The sequence below is a fragment of the Cebus imitator genome, unplaced genomic scaffold, assembly GCF_001604975.1.
Source record: "Cebus imitator isolate Cc_AM_T3 unplaced genomic scaffold, Cebus_imitator-1.0 Scaffold218, whole genome shotgun sequence".
Taxonomy (NCBI): Eukaryota; Metazoa; Chordata; class Mammalia; order Primates; family Cebidae; genus Cebus; species Cebus imitator.
In genome coordinates, this window is record NW_016107533.1 from 1903675 (window position 1) to 1921713 (window position 18039).

Genomic DNA, 18039 nt, shown 5'->3' on the forward strand with positions numbered 1-18039 from the left:
AAATCACACTGCCACGTGTGTACCTATGCAACAATTTTGCATGTTCTTCACATGTACCCCAAAACCTAAAATGCAATAAAATAAATAAATGGCGGAAAAATGTTAAAAAATAAAGGAAAAGAAAAAATCAATAGCATAAATTTATGACCTTTAAAAAGACATTTTTTGCCAACATGGCAAAACCCCATCTCTATTGAAAATACAAAAATTAGCCAGGCATGTTGGCAGGCACCTGTAATTTCAGCTACTATGAAGGCTGAGGCAGGAAAATCGCTTGAACCCAGGAGGCAGAGGTTGCAGTGAGTCGAGATTGCGTCACTGCACTCCAGCCTGGGAAACAGAGTGAGACTCCATCTCAAAAAACAAACAAACTAACAAACAACAAAAAAAACATTTTGTTTTCTGTTCTGTCATTAAAGTAGCTACAAGTCCCAGTGTTACTCTACTCTATTTCCAGTTCTCATATAAAGCAAGATAATGTGGATCCAAGCACCAAGATTTCAGTCTCTCCTGCTAATTGTTATTTAAAATAATCAAGACTCCTTGGAGAAGTGCTGATTTCATGTTTGAAGTGATGAACTCAACATCAACTTGGGGCATCTTATAATCTTATTCCTTACAAAATTCAACAATCTACTTTTAGCTTATGGATGGTAAGCAAACAAAGTAGGAACCACAAGAACCAAGAGCCAACATGGATTTATTTGTCAAATCTTATAGTTCAGAAGTTTGGTCTTGATTTTAGCAAATCATTTGTGAAAATCATGTTAACCTGTCTATTCCTTACAAATAGACAAAGAAATGTAGGGTGAATTTTGGACAACAAAACAGATTCAGAGCTTACTAAACAATAGATTAGTAGATGATTTACAAGTGGACAGAAAGAATCCCATGGCATTTAGAAAGACCTAATCCTTGACTCTCAGCTTTTTCAGTCAACATTTCTATTAACAACTAGGACGATGACATGCTTATGAAATTTAGCATGACATAAAGTTATAGGGTCAGCCAACCTGCTGTACAAGAGAAAACATTTCAAAAAACATCTTCAGGTTAGAACAAGATATGAATATAAATGATTTGAAATTAATAAGAGGAAACATAAGATCACACACTTAGATTTAAAAAATAAACACACAGTCCATAATGAGAAACACCTCATTTAAAAATATCTGTATAAGGAAGATCCAGTGCCGTTTGTTAGTTAACGGAAAACTCGAAATGAATCAACAGAATAATATGGATGCCTTTTCTAAAAAAGGAATACATCTTAGGATAAATTACTGAAGTATCCAGCACAGGGGTCAGAAAACTTTCTCTGCAAGGGCTAGATGGTAAATATTTATGCCTTTATGTCACAATTGCTCAGGCCTGTTGCTGAAGTGGGATAACAGCCAGAGAAAAGATGTAAAGGAATGTGCATACTTTATTTATAGAAACGAATTCAAGTTTCAGATAATTTTCACTTATCATGAAATATTCTTTCAATTTTTAAAATCCATTTAAAAATATAACTCACCCCTACTGCTCCCCCCAAAAAAGCAAAAACATTCTCAGTTTGTAGTATGTACAAAGCAGGTGGCAAAGGCTTTGGGCTAGGGAGCTATAGTTTGCTTACTTTGATCTAAATAAAAAGACATTCCTTGGTAAATGAGAGTCATTTATAAATTAAACATTTCCCAGGGTCATAATAGTGGAGGAGCCAGACATATTTAAGAAGTATGAGGGATATTGAAAAATGCTCAAAAAGCTGTCATGTGAAAACACGATACTTTACCTGTGTTGTTTTACAGACCAGGCATAATGAAAGGAAGTTCCAGGGAGGCAAAAGGTAACTTTGTATAAAGAATTTTCATCAAAGAGCTGTCCCGTCATAAAATGGGCTGTCCCTTAAGGTTTTTGTGGCACAGCCATCTCTTGAGAATGTTGTGGAAGGGATTCCCCATAGTAGATGGAAGGTGAGAATCAGTGAAAAATTCAAAAATGTTATTAAAAAAAGCTAACCTTCAAAAATCCTTAGGACTTCTTGATTAATATACTTCTTTATTTCTTCAAATGAAACTGCATCAGCCTGAAGAAGGGAAAAAAAGGTCTGTTAAAATAGAGCATAGCACAAATGAATAAAAAGAATAGAAATACTGGGTTGGCATGCCTCTTGGAAACATCTGTAGAGATGCATTTATGAAAAAAAATGCTTTTGGCAATTGACTATATGGACAATAAATATCCATTGCTTTGACTAAAGTTTGGGAACAAGTTGAAGTGCATAATTGCTTTAAAAGCTATGGGATGGAATCATAACCAGTGATATCAAAAGGTTTCCTATTAAATGGAGACACATGGCTTTATACAACTAGGAAAGACATTCCTATTACTTCATTTTATAAAGTTAAAGAATCTAAAAAGTGTAATCATGATGTTAGTAGACTAACCACAATTTAACTTCTAACCAATCCCTGGACACTGGCAAAGTCAATATCTAATTGATATAATGTATTTTTAAAGGAAGACAACCTGGAGTAGAACTCCAAGTATGCTGGATTATTTTCAAAAATGTTGTATTCATGGGGTAAAAGCAAGTTTTACCCATTTCGTCATAAAGTTTATTCTGTAAATTATACATTGCAAATATATAGGTTTTAAGCAATTTTCTTTTCTTAATTGGGGTCTGGTAAAAGGAAGCAGGCAAATAATGTCAGCTGAATTTTTAACCTGTTGACAAGTAAATCCACATGCATTTGACAAAGAATCTAGCATTTATAACAGTAATGTTTTATTAAAGTACCTTGATAATTTTTAAAAGAACAATTATTTTTCATGAAGGTTAGAATTTCAAAGTATTTTATTAATGTTCATAGTTGGTGATTATTATCCAGGGCTATATGTGTGGCATTAAAGACAATATGATGACGATTAGAGGTTGCGACAAAGGCAACCAATTATCCACTTTTGAGATATATACTCTAACAAAGACAGTAATAGAGCATGGTCAGATGACAGAGTTGACAGCTCTATGGAAAATCACAATGCAATGTGAATTTAAGAATGGAGCAGAGCCTAATTAGACAGTGAGCCTTATTTTTATTTTATTTTATTATTATTTTTTGAGATGGAGTCTTGCATTGTCACCCAGGCTGCAGTACAGTGGCACGATCTTGGCTCACTGTAACCTCTGCCTCCTGGGTTCAAGCGATTCTTCTGCCTCAGCTTCCTGAGTAGCTGGGATTACAGGCGACCACCACCACACCCAGCTAATTTTTTGTATTTTTAGTAGAGATGGGGTTTCATTATGTTGGCCAGGCTGGTCTCAAACTCCTCACCTCATGATATCCCCGCCTCAGCCTCCCCAAGTGCTGGGATTACTGGGGACCCAGTAATGAGCTGGCTCACACAAGGCATGAGCCACTGTGCACGGCCTGAGCCTTAGTTTATAAACATTCTTGGGTAGGTTCCCCATCACTCTTCACTGAAAATTCCTCTAGCCTGTCTGTGTGTAGGTATGTGATAATATTGTTGTAGGGTTTCTTAACATAATGGTGCTAGTTCATTTGTAACAACAAGCTGACTAGAATGCCAAAAAACAAAAATAAAAAAACACCCAATGTGATGGGCTTATAAAGTAGTGATTCCTGTAGGACAGAATAATTTCAAGAATGCTCTATTTCATTATCTTATTTTCACTGTGTATGTGACAAATGAACTTTAATTAATGCATCTAATACCAACTACTGACCCAGCACTGAGAGCTGAAGTTACACAGGCTTTATTCAAATAGAGTTTAAGAACAGTGGGCAAAAATAAAGAAGTATGAAAATTGTGTGAATGCCCAGTTTTGCTTTATATTTGGTGTTGGTTGATTATCTAAGGATGCTGTCTTTAACTGTCCTACTTCACTTCAGAACCCTCCTTTCTTCCTAACATGGATGTTTTCAGATTAAATTTCTCTGCAGAATGGCCACTCACCACTCCTCCTGAGGATTAATAATGATATGGGCTTCCTTCACTAAATACTCTTTGCCTAAGTGGTTTCTACTTCAAAGCACTACTCAGGGCAGATCTGTTGTTCAACAAAATAGAGTATGAAATGGACATTTTCTTTGTAGTATAAGGAGACATTATGGATAGTACCTGTTTTTTAAAAGCATGGTTTTGAAGCCATCCAGATCTGGATCTGACACATTTAATCAATCTGTGACCTTGGGCAAATCAATGCTTATTTTATGCATTTATAAAAGTGGGTTGGAAAGGACACCAGTCCTTCCAGAATGATTGTGAAGATCAAGTGAGGTAATGTATAGTAAGTGCTTAGTAGAGGATCCGCCATGTAACTTTAAATGACAGCTATTGGTGCCCTCACAGGGGCCAGTTTAGGTTTATTTATTTGAAAGCCATTATCATTTCTTTCATTGTAAAAGCCATATCATTTCATGTATATGGTTGCTACAAGCCAGGAGTCCTAAGCTCTTAGCACTACTTACTGGAATGCCAGGGGTGCCTGGAGAGCCCGGAGGGCCTTGGTGGCCAGGTGATCCCATGGAGCCCTTGTTTCCTGGGGGACCCACAGGACCGATGGCCCCCTTCATGCCTGTAAGGCCTGGTTTTCCCCGTTCACCTTGTGGGCCTCTGTCTCCTGGAATCCCCTGATCACCCTGTTCAGGAAAAAATAATAATAAAGAATAATCTCTTCTAGAGCCACATCAGCTGCAGTTGAGGGCAAAAGTTCTGGATTCATACCGGCACTTATTAGCTGTTGGGCCTTGGACAAATAACTTAAACTCTCTGTGTCCTAGCCTCCTCTCCTACAAAGTGGATATATTAATAGTAACTATTAAATAGGGTGATTTTGAGAACTAAATGAATTAATGCAAGTAGAGTGCTCAGAGTAATGCCTGGCATCTTGGCAGTACTCAATATATAAAAGTTAGTGAGAACGTTAGTTGTACTTTGTTGTTCATCTAGGATGATGGCAGTTTTGAGAGTCAACTTCAGCTATTACTTGAGGTCCGGGTCTCCTTTGCAATGTTAAAGGAAGATTGCCAAGTGGATCTCGTTACTGAGACTTTTCACTTAAAAAAATGTCAGGACACTCAAAATCTCTCCTAAAACATATGCTCTCCCCTCCCCTGGCTTTGCCCTATTTGTTTGGTCTTTATTAGACTCTTCAGGTTTGTTCTCTGTATTTGTGCTTTACATGTGTATGCATGTGTGTGCATGTGTATGTGTGTGTGCGCACTATGGTTTGATCACTGTGTCCTAAATATATACATATTTAGGTATATATGTGAGGTGAGAAGGGAGAGCCGTTGAAAAAGATCAAAGCAGGTGACTGGGGGAGGATATCATGAGATCATTTACTTAACAATATAAATGAACTACAGAAGAATCAGTTGAATAAGATGTCATAATAGATTAGTAAAATACTGTCTTAGATGTTCCTAAATCTGATATGAAAGTAAAATACTACATTATATGTACTTAAATCTGATATGAAGTTTCCTTGATGCTGTTTTTTATCCTGGAATGTTTTTCCATATTCCAGGATAAAAAACAGCATCAAGGAAACTTGATGCTGTATGTGTTTGTGCAAGAGAGAATGAGAGTGCAGGGGAGGAAGAGAGAGAGAGAGAGAGAAGAGAGAGAGAGAGATTGAGAGAGAGAGAGAGAGATCATGGCAGTTGCTTCAGTCATAGATTTTCAAATATTTAGTTGTATAATTTCAGGAGGTGATCCTCAGACAAAATATGATGGAATGGTGCTTGAAGCTGCCCTGCATCTCATTATATTATTCTTTTAACTATGACTATTCTGCAGAAGGCCAAATTATATTTCTCTTGACTTAAAAAAATAACAAAAATAAAAGAACAGTTACAGAGATTTATGTCATCATAGAATCAGATATAGAAAGAAGCCATGTAGAAAGAAATAAAAGCAGTTGGGACTAGAATCAATGCTGCTGTCTTAGTTATAAAAAAATATATCTGCATACATGTCTGTCACTCCAACTCACATTTGGAGAAATTTCTGAGATGACTGGAACAAATATTAGCACACTTTGATCAATGATTAATACTCTGATCATGTGCAAAATGAATGCAATCTTTAACATACTAAAATTATTTTATAAGTTAGGTACAAAGATGTTTATTATTATGACAAATAGAAAGAAACCAAATGTCCAGCAGATGAAATAAGTTAAATAAGGTATAGTCAAACAGTAGAATAACATATAGCAATTAAAAGGTAGCTATAGACTTGTATTTACTGACAAGAAAAGATGACCAATATATATTGTTAGGTGAAAAAAGTCACTTACAATACAGCATAAAGTCCTTTATGGAAAAGTATATATTTATATTAATGCATATAAATATATGTGTATATTATGTACACATATTGAAATACAGAAACATGTCCAAATGTCACAGTGTTTATCTCTGTGTAGTTGGATAGGGTAGAGTTTTTCTTTCCTTTTAAATTTACAATGTCTGTATTTTCACATTTCCTTTATTTATTATGGATTATATATATGATAATAAACAAAAGCTAGCAAACTGACACCAGTATATAACACGTGCTCACATTCACACACGATAGCAACACTTAATAGAATTACATTAAGTAACAATGTTTGAGAAACTTCTTGCAGTGGCCTGACTCTACCACAAATTAATTCCATTAATTCTAGTGGAAACTTATTCTAGTAGAAAATGTTGAGGTTCATTAAAGGAAATAAAGAGAAATTGCAACAATGACATTAATGCTCCAAACAACACAAAAACATATAACATAATTAGTATTACTAGTAACTTCACTATACTTTCAGTTACCCTTTCCATTTCTCTACCCCCTCACACCACCTCCTTTACTCTACTTAGTTTTTCTATATGTCAGTAGTTCTCAACTGTAGTGATTTTGCTTCCCAGGAGGCATTTGGTGATGTCTGGGGACACTTTTGGCTGTCACAGTTGGAGGGATGGTGGTGCTACTGCATCTAGTGGATGAAGGCCATGGATGCTGCTAAGCATTTTACAACTCCAAAGCAGCCAACCACAACAATTATCTGCCCCTGCTATTCACAGCGCTGAGGTTGAGAAACTTTACTCTAGATAAAAAGAACATGGGTGACGGTTATAGTAGAGATATACGTCTGAGACGAGAAATAAAAGCTTTCCAAACTTTAATAGCAAAGTATACTTGGCTGTGTACAAAGGCCAACTACATAGATGTAACCAGATGACACCCTAGCCTTTACATAACTGGTGATTTGCAAGGGCTTACACACATAATTGTGTAACCCAAATGATGGGACAGTTGTTAACAGACAGACCTGAATAACAATCACAATAGTAATATACATACACGTTCTCCTTTGGGGCCTCTGTCTCCAGGCTTACCCTTGATGCCCTGAAAAACAGATGTCAACATGAAAATCACTGCTTGCCAAGACTTTTCATCAATCTGATTGATCTAAATGTTGGTAGGTGTTCTGGATGCAGTATGCATTGTAACTTTAATTTTAAATGATATTTTCCATACCTGAGCACCTGGTATTCCATCTTTTCCATTTATTCCCTATAAAGACAAAAAAGGATTAGTATTTCTAATTCTGCATTAATATAGTTAAACATAACAAAAGGGTAAAGTTTCAAGGACAGTTCCTTAATCATGTTTTTTCTGAGAGCTTGGTAAAGCAGGGTGGTAAAATGGAAAACAGATTAATAGAATCAGACAGCCCTGCGTTCAGATTCTGACTCTGTCACTTACCAGTCCCATTAATGTTTTTGGGCAATTTACTTAACCTTAATAGCATCAGCCTCTTCACTAGTGAGGAAAATAAATAACCTTAAAGCTAAGAATTAAGTGAAATAACATGAAAAAATACATGGTCCACTATAAATAGTCAGCAAAGATTATTTTCCTTTCTCATTCTCCTATCAGGTCATCCTGAGAAATAAGAAGGTGCCTCATGGCATTAGGTGGCTGGAGTATGGCATTTTTGTTACCTTCTAACAGGTTTTCCAGCACAGAGAATCATTCTTAGTAAATGGTCTCAGTTGCTGCTAGAGAAATTTTATAATGTGGCCAGAGCATGATCCTACTATAAAATAAACTGTCAGTCAGAGAACAATTGTTATTTTTCAGTTGGAAATATGAAAGAAAAGCAAGCAATGTATAATCATGGTTTTGACCATCTTAAGCAGTCACTTTTTATTAGAAAACTGGAAGTTTCCTTAACTTTAAAAAGGAGTTCTAGAAGTGATAACGAAGCCTAGTCCTGCTTAAATATTTATAAGACTAAGAGAACTATTGGCTGGGAGATATAAGAAGGAAAAGTATTTGAAGTCAAATCAAATTCCCAGGGTCCAACAGCAGGTGTGTTTTTGAGATTTGATTTGAAGAGGGAGATCAAGGTGAGGAATATGATTTCTTAGCCAGCAGGCAATTGAATGGACATGCTCCTCCAAAAGCCCAAGGGAATTTTATTGTGCCGGAATGGATTCTGTGAGGATGGAACTGCAAAGAACTGCATGTTTTCACTGCTATAAATTATACTCATATCTGTCACAGGTGATAACCCAACCATAGTCCGCCAACCTCTCTGAAACATCCTGGGAATTACTGAGAGTATGTTAACTAAGACCATGTTACCTGAAGTGTATGGTTCAAAGAATTTATTACATTCAGACACACAAGGAACAAAGATAAAGCTGATTAAGGAGAGGAAACAGCTGTGTCACTTGAATAAAAGAAGATAAATCTAGTGTGAAAATGTAATTCATGTTTTTGGTAACAATGTAAGAAAAGAACCCTATAACCTGTTTTTTACCGCTAGTAATTTATCAAAGACTATCATGAGTGTCCTCTTTTGTATAGGAAGGTGTTACTTTCTATCCGCAAGGGAGTCGTGCTTTCAGAGATTTTTAGAATAACTCATATGTATTTGCTCCTCTCTATGCTCACCTCATTCATCTGGCAAAGCCCCATTCCTGGGTACAACCAACTCTTTCTCTCTACCTCACATCTGCATCTGAGCAGCTAACTGGCTGAAGAAAACCACGTATCTTTGCTTGCTTGTTCCAACCTAGATGTATAACAGCAGATTGCAAGTCGCCCCTCAGCATTACCAGGTCATCCTTCTGTATTTCCCAATTTGACTACCTTTCTATGTTTCTGAAAGTACTAATTCACACATTTTCCTGTCTCTTCAAACCTCCAGCATCACCTCCACACTGTTCACACTTGGACGACCTGCATTCTTCTTTCACTAATAAACAAAAAAGAGCCTTCTCACCATCCCTCCACCAGTTGCATCAATCTTCATGGATTTGCACCCCAACTTTGGCACTCCACACCCCACAGTTAGGAAGGATGAACTGCCCCTGTTTCCAGTTAAGACCAATTCCCACTTGTGAGTATACCAGTTCTACTCAAAGTAATCTTTCCTCTCTTGTGTCATCAAATTTTCCTCTCTCAACTGGATCATTCTTACCAAGACACTAACATGCTGTGATCTCTCCCACCAATGACCTCCACATTTCCAATGCAGTAGAGAATTATCAGCCCTCATATTACTGATCTGTATGTTGATCACTCCTTTCTCCTTTCTCTTAAAACAGTTCACTTGACATCCAGGAAACCTCAGTCGCCAGAATTTCTTTCTGTCTCTCTGGCAGCAGTTTCTTAGCCTTCTTAGTTGGGTCCTCTTCCTAACATTTGAAGTGCTCTCTTCCTTCCTATCCTCAGTGACTCTTACTTTTCCAGGCTCAGGTTTAGATGCCCAAATTGGTCTCTAATCCTGGCTTCTCCCAAATTCCAGGTGCCTATATCCACTGTGTACTTGACATCTCCACCTGAATATCAACTAGTGCTTCAACATGAACATGTCCAAAACAGAACCCTTGGCTCTCCCTCCCAAATCCACCGATCTTCAGCCTGCCCCATTGTACCAAACAGCAGAACTCTCACATAGTTGCTCAGACTCCACACCACAGCTGTGATTGGTCTCTTTTCCTCACTCTTCGCATCTAGTCTCTCAGCAAGTTTTGTTGCTTGCTGGCTCTCCCTTCAATGTACATCCTAAGTTCCCCTACTCCCAGCTGTTCCCACTGTCACCATCCCTTGTGGAGGTGATGGTGATGTTTTCTTACTGCTCTATCTTCTTCTGCCCTGCTCCCTACAGCCTACTCTCCACACAGTGTCAGGGTGATTCTGAAAATGTTCAATCATTTTCATTCTTTGCTACAAAAGATCCAGTGGATTTCCATCATATTTCAAATGAAATCCAAACCTCATTCCCTGGCTTGGAAGTTCTTCATGGTCTGGCCACTGCCTATATCTCCCTCTGTATCCTTCCCATTCTTCCTTCACTTAGTTCATTCTTGACTTCATGCCTTTTGATGAGGTCTTTGACCTCATCAGGCTCACTTCTGTCCTAGCCACTTCTTTTTTCCTGAAACAATGGCCTCCTGACCTTCCCATGTTTTGATTTCTCACTTTGTGCAGGTTTCTGCTCAAATTGCAGGCAAATCTTCTCTGAGTCCACTATTTGAATAATAATCCAGAGCTTTACTCTACGTATACCTTCTTCTACTTGAAACTGTGTGTGTGTGTGTGTGTGTGTGTGTGTGTGTGTTGTTTTTATCCATTTTCCTACACTAGAATGCAAAAGCTATGAGTTGTTAGCACCTAGAACAGTGCCTAGCATGTAGGAGGTGCTCAAGAAATATTTGTTGATGAACAAATTGCTTTTTGCATAATCTCCTGGGGACTCAATGGCAGGCTTCAATGAGATGGCTTGCAGGGGATGGGGATGAGGAGGTAACAGGAGGCAGGGAATGAAACTAACATTATCAGGTACCTTCCATAGCCAGGCACTTTCCATATGTAATGGCACTTAAGTGACTCATAAAATCCTTTCAGCCATAATTCAGACCCAGATCTTCCTGACTCTAAATTGCATTTTTTCATATTGCCTTCTCTGGGGAAATGGTGGCCACCAACCCTGAAGGTTTCATAGAGGTGCCAAACATCCTGAATTCTGTGCTGCTTGTTCACCTTGCCTTCCTTCCTGTATACACCATAGCAAATAAACCAGCAATGACCTTTTATGAAGCATAAGTCTGAGAGTGAGGTGTGTCTTATTCATCTTAGATTCCCTCCCTAGGGGCCCAGCACATTCTTAGCAAACAGCAGTGACTAGATGAATTTATGTGCAATTGAATTACTCAGAATGATTGTTACAATGTCACATCAATACCACAGATCAGTAACCAAGAGCTCTTTTAGGACACAAGGGGATGAGACATTTGCCAGCAGTGATTTATGAAAGTGTAAGAACAAGGACTGTATATAAAGGAGGAAATTTGAGAAAATAGCTTCTACTTTGGGATTTAGCTAAACATACAGGTATTATATCTCTCAGTCTTTGGTTTCTTTGTACTTTAAGATGTGACAGGCCATTATATTCTCTTTAAGTTTGTTGAGAACGTTAGGCTTAAGAAATAATGAGTCAGATTTCCTGACACTTAAAACTCTCACTATTTTCAACACTGTTTAAGACATAAAGATACCACACACATATCTAGGGAACTCAGTGAGAACTCCAGTCCATGCCATCAAAATCCATCTGCACAATTTTCTTAGTCCTTGGAAACTGCTTATTCAAATCTCAGAATTTCTGAGGCAGTAGATGAGGAGATAATGTTAGAGTGTTTCTCTAGGTGGCATATTTTAAGCAGTAAGAAGTACTTACTGGCTTTCCTGAGGGTCCTTCTGGTCCAGGGAAACCTATATCTCCAACAGGTCCCCTCTCACCCTATAAACACATCCACAGACACAAATTAATTGCCAAGAAATGTTTTAAAGCTGCACGCAAGTACAACACAAGTACAACAGTCATGAAAGTTTTTTTCTAGGGTTTGAGTTTCACAAGAGGATTTTTAACTGCCAACTCACCGGTTCCCCTGGAACTCCTGGGGGCCCTGGGGCACCAGGTTTTCCCTGGTAAGGCAAATTGAAGAGAAATGTTAGGAGCCAAATTGCTGAACGACACCATGTGCTTCTCTTCCCCCACCTTGAGTTTAAAATGCTCCTAATGCTGTTGCTTTCCAAATTAAAGTGGCATTTCTGGCCAGGTACGGTGGTTCACATCTGGAAGCCCAGCACTTAGGAAGCTGAGGCAGGCAGATTACTAGAGGTCAGGTGTTTGAGACAAGCCTGGCCAAAATGGTGAAACTCTGTGTCTACTAAAAATAATACAAAAATTAACCAGGCACAGTGGCATGTGCCTGTAATCCCAGCTACCCAGGAGGCTGAGGCAGGAGCATCACTTGACCGCGGGAGGCGAAGGTTGCAGGGAGGCAAAGGTTGCAGTGAGCCAAGATCATGCCACTGCACTCCAGCCTGGGTGACAGAGCAAGACTCTATTTCAATAAATAAATAAATAAAAATAATAAATAAATAATAGTGGCATTTCTAAGAGGACAGAGTCTGGGAAAGATATAGTCAACTCTGAAGGCCATAAGGTTCAGACTGGGGTACAGTTCTCTGAATATATATTTGTGTGGATGGTGGACGATAGGAGAAGAGAATATTTCTGAAAATATTAGACCAAAATATCATTATTATTGGAAATCCTTCTTGTGCTTATTTTCCTGGCAGCTCTTCTTTACTTTGTGGGTGGAAAAATGGGCACAGAACATCAAAGAAGTTTTTTTTCTAGGGTTTGACTTTCACAAGAGGGTTTTTAAGTTCATAAGACAATCTGAAAAAATCATGTTTGATTTGAAAAGTCATGTTTTGTTGGCAGGAAAAGAAACAGATTAGTTTGTGTCAATACACCATGGCTTGGATGACTGATAACAGGGAGATCCTGGAGCAGACAGGCCACAGGGAGGGACAAGAGGGGCAGACGGCCCAGCGGAGACTGGTAGCACACGAGGCCAAAATGTGCAGGCAAGGCTTGTGAGGTTGCCTCTGAGAAGGAACCACCTCCTGTTCCTTGGACCTAATGTGACTGGAAAACAGACAACATGGGATGTAGGTGTGGGGCTGAGACCTTAGAAAGCCAAGTAGTTTTAGGAGAAATATGAAAAGAAGAGAGATTTTTCCCACTTGCTGTTTAGAATTCCGGAAGGAGATCCCTCCATAGGTACAGATGCGATGCTGAATGGCAAAGCTAGGAAGACACAAAGTTGGAGGCAGCATCCCTGACTCCCCATAGATTGCATGTGCTAAAGTTGTTGGGGGCCTGAGAAGGAAGATGTGTTAGAACTGAGAAGGCCAATGTCCTGAAGGGTCTTAGTGTAGGACATGGCGGGTATGGAGGGCTCAGGTCTTGAGATCTGAAACATAGAGATCAGGGACATTGATGGAAGTCATCCCTAAGGTCAGTAGGACCAGCAGAGAACTCAGAGCATCTGGGGGACAGCATGGTGAGCAGAGGCCCCACCCCACCACCAGCACTCACAGGCACTCCCTCCTGTAAAACCACATGCCATCATCAGAGAAAGGCAAAGAAGGAAGCTCTAGGGGGAATCCCTGGATAGTCCTGTATATACTGGAAAAGGATAGACTGGTCTGTTATAGGAAGAGCAGGATTGGGTTCCCTTGGTAATGAGTTGAATGGCCAGCATGTCTTCGTGGGCAGGTATCACCCCTGCTTCAATTAGAACAATCACCATTTTTCAAAAAATATTTTTTTATCATGGTAAAATATATAAACTAAAGTTTACCATCTAAACCTTTTTTTTTTTTTTTTTTTGAGTTTTTTTTTTGCTCTGTTACCAGGCTGGAGTGCAATGGTAGAATCTTGGCTCACTGAAACCTCTGCCTCCTGGGTTCAAGCGATTCTCTTGCCTCAGCCTCCCAAGTAGCTGGGATTACAGGTGCCTGCCACCATGCACAGATAATTTTTGTATTTTTAGTAGAGACCACGTTTCACCATGTTGGCCAGGATGGTGTTGGTCTCTTGACTTCATATTCCGCCTGCCTTGTCCTCCTAAAGTGCTTGGATTACAGGTGTGAGCCACCGCGCCCAGTCATCTAAACCATTTTCAAGTGTACGTTTAAGTGGCACTAAGTGCATTCACACTGTCATCTAGTCTTCACCATTGTTTTATCTTCTGAGCCATAGAAGGGCTAGTTATAGAAACCAAATATACATCTTTAACTGAACACATTTGTAGTATGTAAAATTTTTATCCTTTCCTGTTTCTGTAATTGTCAGTCAATGGTGTTATTTTATTTTCTGATACAGGGTCTTGCTCTGCTGCCCAGGCTGGAGTGCAGTGACACAATCTCAGCTCACTGCAACCTTCATTTCCCATGTTCAAGTAATCCTCCCACCTCAGCCTCCAAGTAGTTGGGACTAAAGGTGCCCAGCTAATTTTTGCACTTTTTGCAGAGACAGAGTTTTGCCATGTTGCCCAGGCTGGTCTTGAACTCCTGGGCTCAAGCATTCCACCCGTCTCGGCCTCCCAGGGTGCTGGGATTGTGGTGTGAGCCTACTATGCCTAGTCAGTTAATGCTTTTAATTATGACATATGAAAACTGCTTTGTTAGTAAATACATCAGATCTTAGACATACAAATAAGTGGCAGGCTAGCCCCTTATCTAAATAATGCTGCCTCTTTGAAAAACATATTTGGAATTTCTCATTTGGACTGCCTGTTGCCACTGTTGCACATCTTTAAATACTTTCAATGGTGCCAGTATTTTTTCCTAGAAGATAAGCTTAATTTAAGATAATAGCAAAATGTAATATGTAGAAACACCTGAGTGAATACAATGAAAAAATTAAACTTTATTATATCACAAGGAAACAAAAATTCAAATCACAGGATGTGAGTATAAGAGGAATAGGTTGTAAGGGTTCTCTAAGGACACTTCCAGAAACTAATTTCCAAATATGTTGCTGGAAATGGTAGAGAGTGAGGCAGTGGTGAGGGAATAGAATTCAGTGTGTAGTCAACTTTCAAGAATACTTCCTTTTATAAAAAATTTGGAAAGAGTTTCTAAAGAGGATATTTTCATGTTACTTTTACAGTCATACGAATATTTGACTTGATCTATAATGGCTAAGTAAGAGAATGGCATTGTCTATGAAAGATGAAGATGATGGATGGGGCCCTGTTTTGTGTGGTTAGAAATTAATGGAGTGAAGTAGAGTGGCTCTGAGCACTTTGTGGGATGGCAGTGGGTAATGGGCAGGGCTTTGAGTGGTGTTGGGTGTCAGGAGATCTCAGGGGGTGACTGTGGGTGGTGATGGTAGGGCCCTTATCTTATCTTTCTTATGTTCTTGTGATACAAGCCCATGGTTTTCACTGACTTTCCTGTAATGTTATTCTGGGCCTGCCCGGCAGGGGCACCTAGCAAGAGGACAAATGGTCTCTTATTCATAAAGCGTGACCACAAAATTTTAATTAGAGCATCATGAAGAAGATCAGAATGATCTCTAGGGCTCAGAGAAATAATTTCAACCTTTCCTAGAGCACTTACTATTCATTTGAAAAGACCTTGATGAGATTAAAACATTTGACACCAGAGAGCAACAAAAATGACTGAGAGGATTGAAGGGCTAGTTTACGAGGAAACATTAGCAGCAATAAAACTCTGCTAATAACACCTAGCTAAGGAATAATTCAGGCAGATTGCAACTTAATACAAGGAACCTGACGTACATGCCTGAGGATAAGAACTCTGTCTTCTGAAGATTGAGAAACCTTGAACTATGACAAGAATAGAGAAACACAATGAAATTTCCAGAGCTGTGCTCATAAATTAATGTATAATAACTGGGGTTCCTTTCCCCTACATGAAAGTGACTTGGGAAGGAAAAAAAAGAGGACAAAAAACAAACAAACAAAAAAATAGGAAATAGAGGATTTTGGAGGTGGAAAATACAGGGAGTGTTATTTATGAAACTAGAATCGTCAGGAACCTCATGCCATGGGAGTTATGGCATGCTCTCCTGCCCTTCTTGATCCCTGGCCACAGGTGTATCATGGAGATAGAACTGTTTACCTGTGAAAATGATGTGAAATAATCTGAACTCACCGACATCCCTGCTATTCCTGGGGGACCCGCTGGGCCTCGATCTCCCTGTTGGGATTTAAAAATATTGCTACTTGTAATAACATCTATGAAGTCTTTACTTATAAAATTATTCTCAAATAATGATTTGGATTCGGTAAAGTTTTCCTTTGGATCTGTTGTTATCAGTATTAGCTGGGGTGAAGCTAGTGTGTAGATGGAAAAATAACAAACTGAGTGGCCAACTGCCAATTGAACTTGTTACAGCTTTTTTATTTTCCATAAAGCTAAAGTAGATAATAGTTTTAACGAAAACAAGCATAGATGTTATAATTTCTGTGACCTATTTTAATGTCCCCATACATACTTATAGCTAAAATCAGTCAACATTTTTATTCCACATATTCAAAAGATCATTACTCTTATTTAAATGATTAAGCACTTTGAGTGTCTTCCAAAAAGCTTTTCCTAGCCTTGTCTCATAGGATGTAGAGTTAGAATAAACTGATCTACAACTAATGATTTGTAGTTCTCATTTGGTCACTGAAAAGATCACTTGAATTGAAACTGTACAACAGAGTGACTCAACTCCTTTTTTAGAGGCAATGTGATATTTTAGATAAACCTGACAATGCTAAAAATACTAATGATTATATATGGGATAATAAAATGGCAATTTTGTTGGGCAAAAACGGAATTAAAAAAAGTTATAACTTTATTCAGGGACATAAAAGACTTGATTTAATGAAGAGATATTCTTTGTTCTTGGAGAGTAAGACAATGTTGTAAAGGTGTCATTGCTAAGTAAACTAATTTATAAATTCAATGCAATTCTTACAAAATTGCAGTTTGATCAGATGATACTAAAGTTTACTAGTGATAATAACTAAGAGGATAAAAAAATTAAAAGAAGAGATACTAGTGATACCAATATTTAAACATATAATAAATAAAGCCATAATGAAATATTGGCATAAGATTAAGCAGCATATCAATATATTATAATAGAAATATCAGAAACATACAAGCACTTATAATAGAATTTTATTTAACAAATAGTGCTAATAATTGGATAATTTCTTTGGAAAAAGTTTAATTCTTCTCTTTACATTATATCTCATATAAATTCCATATCTATTTATATAAAAATAAAATAATATAAACTATAAAAAAAGCTCAAAGAATATATTAGTGACAGTCTGATCTCTGTTGAAAATAAAAGTGGTCATTTTGGGCATAAAAGCAAAACAAGAAATCATAAGGAAAAATAGTGTTAGATATGACTACATTAAGGTTATATTTATAATAAGATTAAACATAAAAATGAAAGGAAAAGACTAGGATAAAAACTCCAACACATAAGATAGATGTAATGTCTTTAATATATGAAGCATAGCTATCATCAAAAAGAAAAAAGTAACTAATAGAAACATGGGTAAAGGACATAAACAGGCAATACACATCAGTTTCCCTCTGTTCCTTTTGAATTATGAAATTTTCATTTTTGAAATTAATATACTTCAACTTTTCATTCAATAAAACATTTGCATGTCTCAGGTCTCCTATTCCTTACCCACTAGCCCCTAATGAGCCTGCCTCTTACTCTCATAGTTACACTTGACACTTTGTCAATGAAAATATTTACTGCCCATCCATAATCTCAATTTCATGCATTTCCACTGTGGACCACCATTCCACATCATTCTAACTTACTCTTTGAGTGCCCTGAACCACTAAACCCTAATCTATTGATGGCACAATTTATTATCTTTCACTCCCTGGATGACCTTTCCTTCTTTTCTGCCTAGTTAAAATTCCATGGTTTCTTGTTATAATAATTCCCTTGTGTATGCCAATAAGCTAATAAGTGTCTTGTCCCATTCTTCCTTCTAGTACTAACCTGTCAAAAGCAGAACATTGTTGTCCCAACTGCCCTCCTATTCTGTGCCTTTACCTGAATATCTGAATGTGGCTGGACAAGCGCATGTGGTTTTTTTTTTTTTTTTT

General features: G+C 37.9%; 1 protein-coding gene across 1 annotated transcript in view; it reads right to left on the reverse strand.

Moving 5' to 3' along the window:
• COL19A1 (collagen type XIX alpha 1 chain) overlaps positions 1-18039 on the reverse strand; it is a 338927-nt gene that overhangs the window by 23044 nt on the left and 297844 nt on the right. Inside the window, exons 41-47 of the mRNA XM_037746028.1 lie at positions 16057-16101; positions 11956-12000; positions 11753-11815; positions 7537-7572; positions 7360-7404; positions 4479-4649; positions 2005-2071 (exon numbers count right to left, since the gene is read on the reverse strand). Of these exons, the coding sequence (XP_037601956.1) occupies positions 2005-2071; positions 4479-4649; positions 7360-7404; positions 7537-7572; positions 11753-11815; positions 11956-12000; positions 16057-16101 (472 nt within the window). The remainder of the gene's footprint in view (positions 1-2004; positions 2072-4478; positions 4650-7359; positions 7405-7536; positions 7573-11752; positions 11816-11955; positions 12001-16056; positions 16102-18039) is intronic.